At 34.9% G+C, this 18840-nt stretch overlaps 1 protein-coding gene across 4 annotated transcripts in view; it reads right to left on the bottom strand.

Annotated features, from left to right (window-relative positions):
• Positions 1-18840, bottom strand: part of lyst (lysosomal trafficking regulator) — a 98241-nt gene that overhangs the window by 3532 nt on the left and 75869 nt on the right. For all 4 annotated transcript variants that reach the window (XM_048203966.1, XM_048203964.1, XM_048203967.1 and 1 more), the window contains 20 exons: positions 17831-18007; positions 17529-17605; positions 17256-17444; positions 17030-17175; positions 15348-15441; positions 15184-15245; positions 15024-15079; positions 14562-14714; positions 12760-13004; positions 12040-12106; positions 11541-11697; positions 10462-10602; positions 10033-10250; positions 8972-9202; positions 8415-8604; positions 7709-7845; positions 5130-5228; positions 2042-2181; positions 1036-1133; positions 709-865 (listed from right to left, as the gene is read on the bottom strand). In XM_048203966.1, coding sequence (XP_048059923.1) covers positions 709-865; positions 1036-1133; positions 2042-2181; positions 5130-5228; positions 7709-7845; positions 8415-8604; positions 8972-9202; positions 10033-10250; positions 10462-10602; positions 11541-11697; positions 12040-12106; positions 12760-13004; positions 14562-14714; positions 15024-15079; positions 15184-15245; positions 15348-15441; positions 17030-17175; positions 17256-17444; positions 17529-17605; positions 17831-18007 — 2834 coding nt within the window. The remainder of the gene's footprint in view (positions 1-708; positions 866-1035; positions 1134-2041; positions 2182-5129; positions 5229-7708; positions 7846-8414; positions 8605-8971; positions 9203-10032; positions 10251-10461; positions 10603-11540; positions 11698-12039; positions 12107-12759; positions 13005-14561; positions 14715-15023; positions 15080-15183; positions 15246-15347; positions 15442-17029; positions 17176-17255; positions 17445-17528; positions 17606-17830; positions 18008-18840) is intronic.

Below are 18840 nucleotides of genomic sequence, written 5' to 3' on the forward strand. Positions count from 1 at the left end.
CGTGCCAGCTTCATTCAAACAAAGAGAAAAGTTTTCAAAAGACAAATAAAGATAACCGACAAAATTGTCGGTTTATTGTTCTGGATGACCAGCTGCTGTCAGTCGTCGAAAACGTGAGATTTTTATTTAACAAAATTGTTTCTGGACTTCAAGTTTTAAAGAGATTATTTTCTTATATAGCCTAATTATATTCCTAGATTTATTTGTTGCACTGTTTTTATAGTTATATTGTAAAACTAATATACCTTTTTCAGTTTACAGTGTTAGATTTGTGGCTGCATTTGAAGTTCTTTTTCACTTAAAATAAATAAATAATACTATAACTGACAAATGTATGTCAGATAATAAAAATACTCTAGTTCACTGTATGTTTTTCTTCTTGTTTTATTAAGGGATAAGTCTGAAGCACACCATAAATAATTCTATCAATTCATACAGGGCTAGTAGTGTATATATATACAGATACACACCCAGGTATCGGATCGGTACTCAGTATCGGCCGATACCCTGAGCTTAGGTATCGGAATCGGTATCGGGAATGGAAAAGGGGTATCGGAACATCTCTAGTTTTTATGGAACCCATTCAATATTGCTGTACAATAATAGTAATAATAAATAAATAATGCACATTGCTTATATTTACAGCATAAACAGTTATTTACAGCTAAAACAGTGCAGAGTTTGTGGGGCTTTAGGTCAGTATTTTACCTGACCACACCGTTCTCCAGACCGCCAGCGATCACGTTGACCGACACTCCCTCCGGCTGATTGGAGAACGCCACCGAGCAGATGATCTCTCGACAATGAACATGACCGATCAAATCTCCATTAATCGTCCACAGCCTTAAATCACTTCCTCCACCCACTAGACATATACAGAGAGAACATGAAATGCAGAACATCATTCTATACAAATTAATATTTGTTTGCAAATATTTTTAGCAGCTGTTTACAGTGTAACAGGTTCACAGCAAAATCTAACAACAACAACAAAAAGAACTGACTGCCATCTATATTGTGACAGGAAACACCCACCTGAATCACAGACTGTGGCTATATCTCCTGTCGTCTCACTGGCTGACACTGCGTTCACTGGACTCTTATGACCTGTGAGACTCTGGACGTAACACAACCTAACCACAACCAAACACTCATTAGATTCTCATTACTGCATTACAAGAAAGAAAATACTGCAATAAAGTGGTTTGTTATTTAAAGGGGTCATGAACTGCGCTGTTTTATTGTTTTATAACGTTTACCAGGGTGCACTTATAATGTTAGTATGATTTTACATCAAAAATTGTCATAATTTATAAATAAAAGGCATTTTTCCTACTCTGATTTTAGCACTCTGTTTTAAGGGGCGTGTCTGTATGAGACTTCAGTGTAAATACTTTTTGTGCACCAAAAAAACCCCAAATAACGACTTTATTCAACAATATCTAGTGATGGGCGACTTCAAAACACTGCTTCATGAAGCTTTACGAATCTTTTGTTTTGAATCAGTGGTTCGGAGCATGTATTAAACTGCCAAAGTCACGCCCCCCAGTGATGAACCACTGAAATTTCAAAACATTGACATAAAGAAACCTGGTTTACTAAAATCACATGACTTTGGCAGTTTGATACATGCTCTGAACCACTGATTCGAAACAAAAGATTCATAAAGCTTCATGAAGCAGTGTTTTGAAGTCGCCCATCACTAGATATTGTTGAATAAAGTCACTATTTTGGTGTTTTTTGGCACACCAAAATATTCTCGTCGCTTCATAACATTAAGGTTATGAACCACTGTGGTCACATGATTGATTTAAATACGTCTTTAGTAGCTTTCTGGGCATTGAAAGTGTTAATTATCTTGCTGTCAATGCAGGCCTCACTGAGCCATCGGATTTCATCAAAAATATCTTAATTTGTGCTCTGAAGATGAACGAAGGTCTTACGGGTGTGGAACGACATGAGGGTGAGTAATAAATGAAAGAACTTTCATTTTTGGGTGAACTAACCCTTTAAGATGAATGTGATCTCATTTAACACAAACCTGTTGAGGTCCCACAGGATGCAGGTACCGTCTCGACTAACACTGATGAGGATGCTGTAGGGTTTACAGACGAACAGGCCCGTGACCTCTGCCGTGTGGCCGTACAGGTGAACCTGAGACTCCACCTCCATCTCTGTGGGCTGAAGGTATAAACAGACTTTACACTCTCTCTTCTCAAATGGAGAATGACCGTAATTGCAGGTCTCATGGGTAAGGGTTTGGCTAATGGCCTCATTAGAGCACTGATAATGGCCTGAATAAACAGAAGTGAGCTGAAAGACCCGCTTTAACAGATGATTCTGATCTGCTTTTATGGTACAGAGTAAACAAACCACCACATGGCTGTATATGTGGTGTATGTAAGAGCAAAATCAATAAAAGCACTAGAAACTGGTCATGGATGAAAATACAGTCAAGTAATTGACTAATATATTAGTTGGGCTTATTAATCATTCAATACTTGTGAATTTTCAGATTATGGCTGTTGGTTGATAAACTGTTTTCCCTTTAAAATGGGAACTTTTTTTTTTTTTTACCACTTGGCATCTGTTTGATTTGAATAAAAACATCTGCTGACACATATATGGGCCATTCTACAGAACTGGTTCAGAGTTGGAAATATTATAAAAAAAAAAAAAATGTCTTATGAAAAAAATGTCTTTTTCCACAAATTTTCTATGTATGCAAATTGTATAATATCCAAGGTACACATTTCTAGTAATTGTGCAGTTAATTCTCATATTGTATTTTCAGAAAGTTTTGGAATATTTTTTCTCTCCCCAAAATTGTCACTACCGAAACACAATAATAAATAATTTAATTAGAAAGGTTACATTGATCTATTAAGTACGGAAGAGGATTAGGGCCAAGCAATAATAAAAAAATAAAACCATATCGAGATTAAAGTTGTTAAATTTCGAGAAAAAAGTCGAGATAAAATGTTGAGAATAAAGTCATTAAAGTATGAGAAAAAAGTTGTTAAATTACGAGAACAAATTCGTTAAATTATGAGAAAAATGTCGTTAAATTTCGAGAAAAAAGTCGAGATAAAATGTTGAGAATAAAGTCATTAAATTATGAGAAAAAAGTCGTTAAATTACAGGAACAAATTCGTTAAATTACGAATTTGTTCTCATAATTTAACGACTTTTTTCTTGTAATTTAACGAATTTGTTCTCATAATTTAATGACTTTTTTCTCGTAATTTAACGAGTTTTTTCTCATAATTTAATGACTTTATTCTCAACATTTTATCTCGACTTTTTTCTCGAAATTTAACAAGTTTTTTCTCGTAATTTAATGAGTTTATTCTCAACATTTTATTTTGACTTTCTCGAAATTTAACGAGTTTTTTTCTCGAAATTTAACAACTTTAATCTCGAGATGGTTTAATTTTTTTTATTATTGCTTGGCCCTAATCCTCTTCCGTAATTAAGATTTTGTTTACATTGCTAAAAAAAAAAAAAAAACTTTTCACAGGTAAATCAATAACAATTTTAACAATATTTCAAGTGTAATTAATTAGATTTGTTGTATTTTGAATCCAATCTTTCTTTGTAAAAAGTCACGTTTATCATACTGATTTCAAAGTGAAGGATTCATTAGTTTGAATAAACATTGAACCAACACTATAATAACATCTTAGTTGATCATTCAATATACTTTATTTTTGACAAAACATCCCATGTTTCGGTAGTGACAGTAATGTGTTGGAAGCGACCACATCATGTTACATAATTTTAACTCGCATACTAAAACATACTAAAATACTAATGATTTGCATAACTGTACTAAAATTCTATTTATTTCCACCAAATAAATGATTGTGTTTCCTTTTGTCACTACCAATACAATGATGATGTTTTGGTCATGACTGTTTCGGTAGTGACAATTTTAGATACTTTTGAGCTGCTCAAAGATGATAATCAGCACATGGTTAGCTAGCACAGTTCTGAACAGTTATACACAGAAAAAAAACCCTACATTTAACTGAATAACACCCAAAAAAGTTGGGTTAATTGCAGAAAAAAGGTGTTCGGTAGTGACGTTCCTTAAAGTTACACAGATTTTCAGACTTTTGAACACATTTAACTCAAAATGATGGACCTATCTACTATGAAAGAGAGGCTGTGAGAGGGAGGGACACAGGAATATTTCCTGATCAAAAATGTAGAAATGTGTTAAAATCAGTCTCAGCCAATGGACTAAAACATACACTGTTACGGTAGTGACTTGAAAATGCGGGACACAAGTTCCATGATTTAAAAGTAAAATATAAAATAAATATTTTTTTTTTTATCTTCACTTAAAAAAAATAAAAATAAATAAATAAATAAATAAATAAATATTTTTAAAAACAGCAATGGAAAAAAATGCAAAAATTATTTCAAAATACTTTTTACAAATTGAAATTTAGGGGTTAGGGTTCGTGACAGTCACCTCCCAATTGAAAGTACCCAATAAATGATGATTTTATATATATCAAGCTTACTGATCTTTTAAATATTATTGTGGGATTCAATAGATGATAGAAGGATCTTTTTAAACATCTAAAATTTGAATACTTAAATGTTTTTTAAACATGTTTTTTGGTTGTAGGACAGCAGTTTGCACCAATTCTGTAGAAAAGTAGATGCACATGTGAAGCAAATCTGAAATTCATATACACTAAATCACCTCAACATTTTCTTTATCACTTTTATGGACCTTGAAAAAGAGCAGTGTGGGCATTCTTCAGAATATCTGCTATTGCGGATCGGTTTGGAACAACATACAAAAATGATGACAGAACTGAAATACTTCTTCAAATGTCAGAAAGATTCGTTTAAACAAATGAGAGAAACAGAACAGCACCTGCGTTATCAATGAGAGCGTTTGAAAGAGCCGTCTGACGCCCAGACTTCAGCCCACCTGTGGGCCGCAGGAAATGTGTTTCTAGGGCAACCGGGAGATGACTAACAAGGCCACTACAAACACTGAGTGTGTGTGTGTGTGTGTGTGTGTGTAGGTGCTCTACAGGGAGTGATAATGGACGTGGGCGGCTGCGTGGGTGGGGGAGAAGGGGGGGCATGTTGCCATGGCTACGTACCATCGTGGTGGTGAAGCGGTTGCTGTAGGCGGTTATGACTCCACACTTACTGCCTGTAAACAGCTGACAACTGTCCGGCACCCAGGCACAACTAGTCACCTGAGGAGAGACCAGAGAGACAGAGATGAGGACAGAGAGGAAGACGGCACAGCAGGAAACACATTAATGAAGCAGAGAACATTTGATGACATGATAACATAAATAGGCGAATCTCACAAAACCCATGCCTGGCTCATATTTCACCCAAAATCAAAATCAAAAATAAAGGCTTGGGGGTCAGAAAGACTATTTTAATACTTTTATTCAGCAAAGATGCATTAAACTGATAAAAAATGACAGTAAATACATTTATAATGTTACTAGGGCTGTTGATCCATTAAAATAAAATTAATTGATTAATCGCACAATTTATCTTTTTTTTTTTTTTCTTCATCTTAAGACTGAAGTTTGTCATAACAGTAGGGCTGCACGATTATGACAAAAATCATAATTGTCGATAATTCCCTTGAAATTGTAATTGCGATTATTAATTACGGTTATCACAATTTACGTTTTGAATAGCTTTATACCATTGTTTAAACTGTATGCCATATTTTTATATGAAAATAAACAAGCTGAAAACACTCTTCCTGAAAACTTTTATTGCTTTTCTATAGCATTAAGCCTCAAATGTAATGTTATTCTAAAAAAACAATTAAAACAATGGGAAAAAAACCCTTAAGATAACCTTTAAAACACATCTTAAGCATGCAGAATAATGTAAGTGTAATTGCGCCTTTGAACGATTACATAATTGTGGCATCCGTAATTCTAATCGCGATTAGAAATTCGATTCATTGTGCAGCCCTACATAACAGATATTTAAATTTAAAAATCACAGAATTAATGAAGAAACCCAGGCCTGTATGTTAAAGTGCCATTTAATTTCAAAATGATCAAGGATCAAAATTAACCATAAAAGTTGTTCCATGTTCAAGTGACGGTTGAATTTCAAAGAGGTCCACAATACAAAAAATATGCAAATAGCGTTTTTTTGCTTTGAAATAATACATCAAAGATTAATTACTTTTGTGGTGATTGCGCTTTGCAACTTACTTTTCTTTTTTCCTGGCAGCTTTTTATAGTGAAACTTTCCACCTAAGGGTATGTTTACATGAAAACAATGTACTAAAAACAGAAAAGTTTTTCCTTTGCATTTTTTGTGTACAGACGACAATGTTGTTAAAACACTCCCCACTGACATGGATCTGCAAAAATGAGTAAAAATGCTGTATTCTGCTGCCAGGCCAGTAGATGGCGATGTCACTTTAAAAAAAAACACACTATGCGCCTATAAACTGAACATGTAATACACATGCACGACTTTACAGTTTTCACAATTTTGTGTTTTTTATAGTTTACACGGAGATGATAAACGTATCGTTTTCAAAAACTTGCACTTTGAAACCCGTTTTCAAAAGTTTGTGTTTTCAGTTCCTCAAAACGCTGCTGTCGAGTAAATGAAAGGCCAAAATGCATAAAAAGTTTTTAGTTGAAAATGGTGTCATGTAAACAGCCCCTAAAACGTTGTTCCTTGACTTTATCTGTTTAGTTAGGATGGGCGACACGTCAACAAGAGGGCGCTGCGTTAATTGATTAAAAAAAAAAAAATTAAAAATTTCAAATTAAATCACAAAAATGTACGTCATAATTTCGACAACACTAAATGTTACAAATGATTCAATTTCAAATAAATGCTGTTCTTTTGAACTAGTCATCAAAGAAAAGAAATATCATGGTTTCCACAAAAATATTAAGCCGTTTTCAACATTGATAATAAAAATAAATGTTTCTTGAGCAGCAAATCAACATATTAGAATGTTTTCTAAAGGATCGTGTGATCCTTGCCATTATGGCCTCTGGCTTGCTTAGTTGCTTAGCAGTATTATTGACTTGACTGCACTGACACTATTGGGTAAGAACTGAACTGAGCTGGACGATGACATCACTGTTTTCTGCAGAACTGCTTTATCAATGAATTCCTTAATTGATGAACTTTACACAGTTATTGAACCGAACTGAATCAACACTGAAATGATTACAGCTGAATAATGACTGTTTACTAATGTCTTAGTAAAGCACTATAGAATAAATTCAGCTTTGCATCACAGGAATAAGTTACATTTTAACATATATTACAATAAAAAAAGGGCTAATAATATTTCACAATATTAATGTTTTTACTGTATTTATGATCACATATGTGCAGCCTGGTTGATATAAGAGACTTCATACAGTAGTGTATATTTTTCTATTAGTCTATTTTTAGACTATAATTGTGGCATGATGAAAACAATTACACAAAATATTATTTCTAATTGTGCTCTTTTGATTTAGCGGTGGAATGTGACCTGTGCATGTTCTTGTGAGCTATGTTTTGTTTTATGAGAGTCATTTTTAGTAGAGGGTGCTGTACATGTAACAGACGAGTGTACTGCCACATCACAAAATGTGTACAAACTGAAATGTGTCAAACACAGATTCAGCTGAAAACTGTCCAAGCGTAGCCCGTGAATGTTAGCGGTGTTTATGACTCTGACCTGGTGCAGCGGTGAGCACTGGATGAAGTTGATGGGCGGCTCGCTCTGTTTGCTCTTCAGACGCAGCATGTTGTCGGTGTAACCCCAGCTCAGTATAGCTGACCACTGTATGTCCGTGCTGTGCATGCTCCTTACACCTGAGAGAGGAGAGGAAAACTGTGATTTTATATGGCACACTCACTTCATTTTGTTCATTTATATGGATAATTGTGATAAGACACAAATGTAGATGCAATGAAACTGATCGTGGACCAAAACACAGAATAGTTGGGCTGATTGATCATTCAATATTTGTACATTTTCAGATTGTGGCTGTTGGTTGATAAACTGCCTGCTTTCCCTGTTAAAACAGGTCTTGGTTCCCTTTTGTTTTTTAAATAATCTTCAGCTGTGGAGGTGAAGATGACAACTCCCATAATTCCACAGTGTCATCAAGTTACACCCTTGTTATTGTTTTGAATAAGCGACCTCTAATGGCGAAACTTACATATTGTGCCTTTAATGAATAGAAAGTTTAAAGCATTTATTTGAAATAGAATCTTTTTTAACATTATAAATGTCACTTTAGATGAATTTAATGTGTCCTTGCTGAATAAAGTATTAATTTAAAAGAAATAAATAAATATTGCTGACCCCAAACATTTGAACAGCACTGTATATCAGGTTTTTATGCATGATGAAGCAGTTTCTTGTGTGTCTCTTTCACCTTGCTCCTTGCTGTAGATCATCATGAGGCAGAACTTGCGGGAGAGGCCGCAGATGGCACGTGTGGGCAGCGCCAGCAGGGATCCGAAGCGTTCGCCGTGAGGTTGGCTGAAACAAACCACGGGGTCCGGAGCACTGGGGGAACCCACATACTCGCCCCATTTCAAGCCCTTTATCCACGGCAGAGGACTCTAGAGATGACAGGAGATGATTTAAAGGCTTTAAAAGATCATTTGGGATTCAAATAAACTTTAGTATTTATTTTTTGTCCATTACAATGTTATATATCAAGTGCTGAGAAAGAGCTGAAATTCATATATGGTAATGGACATTTTCTTTTTGACCAATCAGAGCAGAGCAGGCTCTCTGAAAGGAAGGGTTTAGGGAGAATGAAACCTTTCTTGAACCATTTCAGAGAATGAGAGAAAAGAGCTGATGCTGCAATGTATATAATGAGTGTTTTTGACCTTGGATGCATGTAAACCTATTGTAGTAGACACTTTAACATAACCTTTAAGCTGTTTAATGTCAAACTGCGGCACTGTGTGTTTGACGCACCGGGTAGGTGGTTTCTTTGGGCTGTTCCCGGCTCTCTCTGAAGGCTAGCTGCACCAGGAGGCCCATGGCCGCGGGCAGTTCTGCCTCTGATAGGAGTTTGGTTCCGGCTCGGCTGATGTGGGAGGCGTTGAACAGCTGTCTGGGAGTTTGGCCGTACGTCTTGATCATAGTTTCTAGAGCCCGACGCTGCACCGGGTCTTCAACAGCAGATACGTCCATGCCAAAATAAGTCTAAAGAGAGAGGGAGGGGAAAAATCTGATTTATTTACGGATGCTAGTTAACAGGATGAAACGTATGTCCGATATGGGTTTATCAATGTCGAATTGATTAGAGAAATTGAAAGTGTCAGACGGCCGATATACACTAATGCTGATATACATACACTACTGTTCAAAAGTTTTGGGTCAGAAATATATATATTTTTAAAGAAATTAATACTTTTATTCAGCAAGGATGCATTAAATTGTTTAAAAGTGACAGTAAAGACATTTATAATGTTACAAAATATTTCTATTCCAAATAAATGCTGTTCTTTTGAACTTGCTATTTATCAAAGAAACCTGAAAAATACGTTTATTATGGTTTCCATAAAAATATGAAGCAAATAAATATGATATGGTAAAAAAAAAATTTCTTGAGCATCAAATCAGCATATAGAATGATTTCTGAAAGATCATGTGACACTGAAGACTGGAGTAATGATGCTGAAAATTCAGCTTTGATCACAGGAATAAATTATATTGTAATATACACAACAATAGAAAACGGGTATTTTAAATTGTAATAATTTCTCACAATATTACTGTTTTAACTTTAGTTTTGATCAAATATGCAGCTTTTTCAAAAACATTAAACAATCGTATCGACCCCAAACTTCTGAATGGTAGTGGCACTAAAATAAGCTTAATTTCTTTTAAGCACAAAATAATTTTTGGGGATAAAATATATCCTAAACATGTTTTTGACAGGCTTTGATCCACCCATATTTTTTTAAAAAGATCAAAAGACAGAAAATATCAGCGTTAAGTGTGCTAAAGCTGTATGTAATAAGGAATCGTACTGCAGGATGAAAGACATTGATGGCCTGGACTGCAGCTTTGCCCTTTTGCTTGAGCCCAAACACCAGGTCAATCCACTGGCAGAGCGTCTGGGAGACTTGATCCGATTCCAGAGCCTGTCTGTGGATGAGGATGAAGAGTCGCGGGTCATTCCTGGCCCAGGGCGGCAGATTCACGTGGTTCACCCGCTCGCTGTTCTGCCGCACGCCAAAGTCAAAACCTGCCAGAGGGGAGAGTGGGAAATACCACGCTAACATTAGAAGAGGAAAGTTGTTTTTAATAATATGATTTGACAAGAATGCTTTACATAAATATTCATTGGTTATATCTTGAAGATCTAGGTTACTTAAAGGTTATTTTCTTTTTTTTTTTATTGTGACATTTTCTTTGGATGCTAGAAGAAGAAAACAAGGTGTAAAAAGAGTGTCCACCTTCTCTGTTGACCAGAAACTCAGGCAGGTAGAAGAACTCTGGGATGAGCTCTTTGACATCCGTCATGGACTCGTAGGACGACAGACGCCACGTGGTGTTCATGGAGTGGAACGTTCGGTCAGGAATATCAAAGCTCTGGTCTGCGAGACACACAAAACCTTTCATTAGTTTCTTGTGTAACCTGATATGGATAAACCAACTGAACTAAAAATAGACAGAGAAAGAAGGAAAGAGGCTTGATGAAAGGCCTGATCATCTTTCTGAGGCTAATGCATGTAGAGTGAGACTTCAGAAAGGCCCTTTTCAATGACAGCCTTTAAAAGCATCACACTGACATGTTTGAAGACCTCGCTGCAAACGCAGGTGCTGTTAAATATTAAAAACGTAGCGATGCAGAATCCTAATTGTAGAGGGTGATGCTGCAAAAACCAAGTTATGAACAGACAACAGATGATGCATTCAGTGTTTTTTAAGGGGTGGTTGCATTAGATTTTAAGTATTTGATTTTATGTTGCAGAGCTTTAGTTTTCTTGAATATGCAAATCGTAAACATTTACATAATAAAGTACGAGAGGATGTGTTAAAGGGGACCTAATATAAGTCTCTGGTGTCCCCAGAATGTGTCTGTGAAGTTTCAGCTCAAAATACCCCACAGATCATTTATTATAGCTTGTCAAATTTGCCCCTATTTGGGTGTGAGCAAAAACACGCCGTTCTTGTGTGTGTCCCTTTAAATGCAAATGAGCTGCTGCTCCCCGCCCCCTTTCCAGAAGAGGGCGGAGCTTTAACAGCTCAACAACAACAAAGCTGGAGAATCTCACGCAGCCAAAATGATGACCTTCAATGGATGATGCAACACAGCAGTGATTTTCCATATATTAAAATGTTTTAGTAAAAATATGCAGATTAATATTGCTATTTATTAATATATATTCTAAGAAATATTAAATATCCTTTGTTGCATTTATTTAGTGAAAAATAGTGTGGAAACATTTTTACTCGACTGTTTTTGTTTAACATTAAATATTTATCAAAAGGCTGAACAATTGTGAAAACTTTTATAAAAGTCTGAACTGACCTTGATAGGCCAGAAACATCTTGGTGAAGGGAGGCAGCCTGACAAGGAAGTGAAGGACAGTGCCGCTGTTGGAGTAGTGAGAGCCGTAGTGATAAGGCTGGACAGGTGGCATGGGGTCATCCTCTCTCTTGCCCTTCTTAAACTCCTCTTCCAGATACTGTGAAGGAAATCAATGTTAGTTACACTTACACATGACATCAGCGGTAAACATGTAAGCTCTAAAAGCAATATAAACACAAATGATCAAAGAGTGTAGAATGAAACAGGCTGTGTTCCAAAACCTTGCTACGTCAGAATTTGGCTTATGCATAATGTCTTAGAAGGCAACATAATGTTGCCACCTACTGTTTGGAAAGGCCTTCATGCTGGAAGTGCGCCTGTGAAGCCTAAAAATGCTGCCCATGTAGGCAGCTCAGCAGGTTTTGGAACAGAGCCACAGTGTGATTGGTTAACAGTCGCTGGTGTAAACAGGAATTAAAGCCCTGCAGTGCTGCAGTACCCTGTAATTGTCCACATAACGGTCCTCCTTCTCTTTAGACTGCACTGCAATGGGTTTGCTGAGGTTCCTGTTACATCAAAAAGACAAACAGAATGTCTCTCTCTTCATTTGCATATACATGTCAAAATTTGTAATGTTTTTGAAAGTCTCATACATTCTCCAAGGCTGCATTTAACTGTTTAACTGTTTTCTATGTAAATATATAGTAAAGTGTAATTTATTCCTGTGATCAAAGCTGAATTTTCAGCATCATTACTCCAGTCTTCAGTGTCACATGATCCTTCAGAAATCATTCTAATATGCTGATTTGCTGCTCAAGAAACATTTATGATATTATCAATGTTGAAAACAGTTGTGCTGCTTCAGAGTTTTGTGAAAAAACAAACTTTTATTCAGCAATGATGCATTAAATTGATCAAAAGTGACAGTTTAGACATTTATAATGTTATAAAAGATTTAAATAAATGCTGTTCTTTTGAACTTAAAAAAATCCTAAAAAAGACTATATCATGGTTTCCATAAAAATATGAAGCAGCACAACTGTTTTCAAACTTTATAATTTATATGAGAATTTATAAGTATTTTATATTAATGATCAGTATGAAATTTCCCAATTCTGATGCTGATGCAATCAGCTGTTTTATCAGATACATCAGGCTATCACTAACGAAAAACAGCATTCAAATACAGTAATGATGTTGAAGCAGGGTTGGTTCTGACCTGTAAATGGATGCCTCTTGCAGGTCCAGAGTCTCACTGATGTAGTCTCTCAGGATGAAGGGGAAGACGGGATACTGCATGAGATCATTGAAGGAGCGGCCCGCGTGCTTGTTGAGATGGGTGAGGTACTCAAAGTTGGTTATCTGTCCTGAGCTCCACAGATGCGTGAGGGCGGTAATGTTGCCGTACTCCAGCAGGTTGGGCAGCTCTGATGTCAGGATGTTGTGGTACACGTCATCACGGAACTGAGACGGAGACGAGAGAGTGGAACAAACAGGAAATTCTGAATTTTAGACATTTAAATTCCCACATGAGTAGGAATTTGAATTTAGTTTATTTTTTGCACAATATAAAATACAATTTATATACAGTGCAGGAAGAGGCAGAAAACCTTTAAGGGTTTATTTAAATCCACCCACTAAACCACAAATAATTTTCACAAAATTATTAATAAATAAATAAATAAAACTAATACAAATAGTATAATCATAAAAAGAGAGACATAACAAATATATACATGACAAAAATATTGTATGTATTTAAAATAAATAAAGTCACACAACAGATGAATTACATTAATCCAAATATATAAATATTAGCGCTGTCAATCAATTTGATGAAATCAACTAATTAATCGCACGTTTCTATAATTAATCGCGATTAATCACACCTAACAAAGTTTAATATATTTTTATATTGTAATACTTTCACATTGAATCTCCAAAATAATGTACAAACAACATAAAGACAGTATATTTTAAATATTTGTTTAATGGCATCTTTTTACTAAGCACTATGAATGAAGGCCAGTATCACTGATGCTGACGTCTCTAATAAATGGATTTTTTTCTCAATTAATTATAGCCATTCAACATTACAGTATAATTGAAAGCCATAATTTTTTAACATTTAATAGGCTTAAAAATATATAACAACTTTTAATTTAAGTCAAATTAAAACAATCTTCACATAAACCCATTACAATAAATGTAAAATTTAGCTTTGTTTTTAATATATCAGGGGTCAAAGGTTTTTTCTACTGGTCCAATTGGGCCGGTTCAGATTCTTACCTGCCCTAAAATAAAGTAAATAAATAAAAATAAAAAAGTATTGTTTTCATTGTTTTTGACCTATGTAACCTTGTAAACAGTGCTTTTCAGGTAAATATACAGAAATTGAATAATTTCTGTATCTGCTCAGTTAATAAACACTGCACGGTCTTCACTGCATAAATTATAAATTGAATGTAGATTAATCCTTATTAAAGCTACAAAGATAATTCATTCAAGAGCACTGAGTGATTTTCCCTTTGTCTTTTGTTCTTTGATTAACATTAATGACAGACAGCAGCAGGTTTATTAGGCACACATTGATTTGACACACATCCTATTTTCTTACAACTCTTTACGTTCAATTAACACTTTTTAACTCATTTAGACTCTGCTTACAAGGATACTCGAAAATAATAGGCATTTTGACATAATTTTGTGTTTTTCTCCATTCAAGCAAGAAAGAGAACTCAGTACGTTTGTTCAGAGAGGCGCTCTAGTACACATTTAAGTTCTTTTTTGTGTCTTATCGAGCTTGAATGGTTAAATAGCACTTGAATGAATGATGGCATGATCACATATAATGCTAGCCATTAATTGCGTTAATTGTGTTAAATATTGGTAACACGTTTAACTGAAAAAATGAATCGCATGTGTTAACGCATTCATTTTGACAACCCTAATAAATATAAATTAAATAGATTTCAAACACTGATTTTTATATAATTGATTTCTATGATTTTTACATCATACCTTGGTGGTATCAAACGCCAACAGCAGCGTCCTGCCGTTGGTGAGGAAGATCTCCATAGCATTATCTCTGAGCTGCCACCAGCGCTTGTGAACCTCCTTTATCTCCTCATACGTCCAGGAGAAGGAGGCCGGTTCCGTCTCTCCATGAGGACTCTGGTGAAAGGACACATTGTGAACCTCTAAAACACACGAACGCCTCATAAAATCTATTAGCGGTGGGTGGAATGACCAAACTTTTAAATATCACCATAAAAATGCCATTATTTAGTTATTTAGTTGCTGGAAAAATAATGAAAATTGGTTTAGATCAGGGTCATTATTGTTAACTAAAACTAATACTCATACTATAATAGACTAGTTTAAATAATAATAATCATAAAAATAATAATACTAAGGTAAAGCCTATTTTCTACTATTACATAGTACTATATATACTTCCTAACGTTTAAACAAAGCACATACTTGGTTATCAAGCGTCTCAGCAACATTATCCTCCACAAAGTACATCCCAGATTTTCCTGCAGACCCGTAAAACACAACAGATCATTTTAGCGGTCACTTAACAGCCAACACAAGAATCATGTGATGGAGGTTCAGAACAGAGATGGTGGATGAGTCTTACCCAGCAATAGCTCTCCTGCCGTCTCTCTAGAGGGCGCCACGCTTATGCACCTTCTCGTGAACCTAAATCAGAACAGAAAAAAGTTTTTAAAGTATTTGAAATTCTGCACTGTGGCTCTGGGGATCAAACCTCAATGTGGAGTGAGACGGGTGTTGTGTGAGTACCTGATGGGCTCACTGGTGGCTTTGTCCTTCACTATGGAAGAAGAAGAGTAAGCCTTGTCCTCAAACAGGAAGGCTAGTGGAGCCTTGACAGCATCTGTGACGGGCAAACCACAAGCATGAGATCAATCCATCAGCTGATCAATCGTATTACAGGTTTTGGTACATATTTTTTAGTGTCATACTCATTTGGTAATCTAGAAAAAATGCGCAGGTCACATTTATCCCAAAGTCCAAAAAAGTAATTAATTAATTAATTGATTTACTTTTGACGTAGTAATTTACTTATACCTACTTATTTATATACAAATTGTCTTTTTTTTTTTTACTTTACTTATATTTGTTTGTTTACGTATTCAATTATTTATTTATTTACTTACTAATTTTACTGATAGACTTATTTAAATATTTATTATTAAATAATAAATAATTTTTATTTATTATTTAAATATTATTTGTTTACTTATTAAATTTCTCATGCAATTATACTTATTTATTTACTCATTTTACTGATATACTTATTTACTTATTAATTTACTAATTTACTTACTAATTTAGTTCCCCAATTTTACTTATATACTAATTTTATTATTTATTTATGTACTTACTTATTAAATTACTTATTTACTAGCTAATTTTACTGATAAATTTATTAAATTTACTAATTTACTTACTACTTTAGTTCCCAATTGTACTCATATACTAATTTTCTTATTTATTTACTTACTTATTAAATTATTTATTTACTTGTACTTATTTACTTACTAATTTTACTGATATACTTATTTATTAATTTACTTACTAATTTAGTCCCAATTTTAATTATATACTAATTTTTTATCTATTTACTTACTTATTATTTATTTACTTATACTTACTTATTTACTTACTAATTGATATATGCATTTACATATTTATTATTATTATTTACTTATTAATTTACTTATTTAGTTCCCAATTTTACTTCTATACTAATTGTCTTTTTATTTACTTACTTATTAAATTATTTATTTACTTATACTTATTTATTTACTAATTCTACTGATATATTTACGTATTTATTTATTATTTACTTATTATTTCTAATTTACTTACTAATTTATCTCCCAATTTTACTTACATACTAATTTTCTTATTTATTTACTTTTTAAATTATCTATTTACTTATACTTATTTAATATTTACTTATACTAATTTTACTGATATACTTATTTATGTATTTACTAATTTACTTACTAATTTAGTTCTCAATTTTACTTATATACCAATTTTATAACTTATTAAATTACTTATTTATATACCTACTAATTTTACTGATATACTTATTTACATATTTATTTGTTATTATTATTATTATCATTTATTTATTAATTTACTCATTTATTTCCAAATTTTACTTCTATACTAATTTTCTTATTTACTTACTTATTAAATTATTTATTTACTTACTAATTCTACTGATATACTTATTAATTTTGTTCCCAATTTTACTTATATACTGTTTCTTATTAAATTTACTTACTTGGGGTGAAAAATGACCTAGACATGTTGATTTGTTTATGTTTTGAGTAAATAAACTGCACCATGAAAATACAAAGAAACTTTCTAGATAATCTAGAAAATAGAATATTATAAGCTGATGTAAAGTTCTTTCTTCAGCTCCAGTCAGAGGGGAGGAAACTCACCATCTAGCTTGCGACGGTCTTTGAGCAGATATTTGTTAGGGATGGTCAGGTAGCAGCGCTGGAGGCGTCTCCGCTCTCGGTTGGGTCCCTCGGTGGGATCCAGCTGCCAGGAAGTGGGGTAAGATGACTGATCGTACCACACCGCCCTGTACGTGTTTGGAACAACATGAGGATAAGTATATGATGACATGAACTATTTTTGTTGGTTCTAGTGAGCGATGCTGACCGGTCGTGAGTGAGCTGCTGCACGAGCTCCTGCCAGTGGCGGCTGGCGCTCAGGTCGGTCTTGTAAAGGCCTCTGATGTGCTGCATGACCTTCTTCCGCTCCATTCCCTGCCTGAGAGACACATTCTGAGTGATGTCAGCGGCGATCTTCGAGATGTCCTTCGACTTCCCATCCAGCCTCTGCAACAAGCTGAAACGGAGAACAGAAAAACTGCTAAGAAGTGCATGCACATGCATCATTTTGACATTTCTGTGTTTCTCTCAGAGCGCTTACCTCCTCTGCGTGTTGGCCAGCTTTTTTTCCCAGGCTCCTTTGCTGGTTCTTGCCTCTGACTCATATTTAATTTGCTCCTTGATAAGGAATAGTGAAAAAGTACAATCAACCTCAGCAAGTAAAAGCGAAAGACTAAGAAAATAATACATGAGTTATTATTTGGATTAGTGCTTGCTTTGGTTTTTCATACATGCATTTGGAAGAAGCTTTTATCCAAAGCGACTAACATTGCATTAAGGTACACATTTGCTACTCTACTGTGTAAACGTATGACCTCGTAGAGTGTGTTTGGACATGCACACCTCTTTGATGGCCTTCAGGAGATCTGGTTTGGCTGGAGCGCTCGGTGGGATGCATCGGTGGCCACAGAGTTTCAGCGCTGTCATGAAGGTGTTGGCAGCCGCCTGCTCTTCTTTGCTCAGGGCGTCTTTGTGATCGTGTAACAGCTCATACAGATACAGAGCCAGCTTGGGCCCGTGCTGATAATAAACACAAGCACAACACAAACAGGATTGCTTAGAGGAACCTGTCTTTTGAGGAATTATGATTAGTAGTATTAGCACTACATCCATTTACAATATTATCAATATTATTTCGGGTCACCCTCTGCTATTAAAAACCCATATTGATCAAAATAAGACCGAGACTGTGCAGTTCAAAAGAAATATGAACGCAACACGGACCAAAGACAGGAAGATGCAACCCTAAAAAGGACAGAATCCTCATGCATATTGGTTATTCTCGTGAGTTTGTCCATCACAGGCATCAGATGCACGTCTCCACGCAGAAGATCACTGGATTTGCACAAAAGATGAGTTGAATCAACTCCACAGCAACTACATAAATTTGTCCACTAACCATTCAGAAACAATCGTCATTGTGGCTGCGTGAGATTCTCCTGCTTTGTTGTTGTTGCTGACTGGCACCATTTCAGAACTTTTGCAAGCTGTGGCAGTTATTATACAATTTTTTCCTACTAAAACTGTTGTGGTAAATTTCTGTTATGTGTAGTTTTTATCTACATTTGCACAAAATTAGGTGTTATTTAATTGCTTTACGCAAGAGTTGCTGGGTCTCTGAGGGTTAATGATCTTTTTTTTCTTTTTTTTTGCCAGTCTACAGTATAATGGAGAAAGCAGCAGTGGTGGAGGACTGAATACAGCATTAGTGAGAGGATGGCACTGCTGCTATGGAAACAGTATCATGAAGATGTTTCTGTGGGTTATTTACTGTATGACAGAGGAGAGCTGTGGCAGCGCTGCATGTGCAAAATCAGCCCAGTGAAATGTCACTGTCTTCCTCCCAATAGAGG

The sequence above is a fragment of the Megalobrama amblycephala genome, linkage group LG10 (genome assembly GCF_018812025.1).
Source record: "Megalobrama amblycephala isolate DHTTF-2021 linkage group LG10, ASM1881202v1, whole genome shotgun sequence".
NCBI lineage: Eukaryota > Metazoa > Chordata > Actinopteri > Cypriniformes > Xenocyprididae > Megalobrama > Megalobrama amblycephala.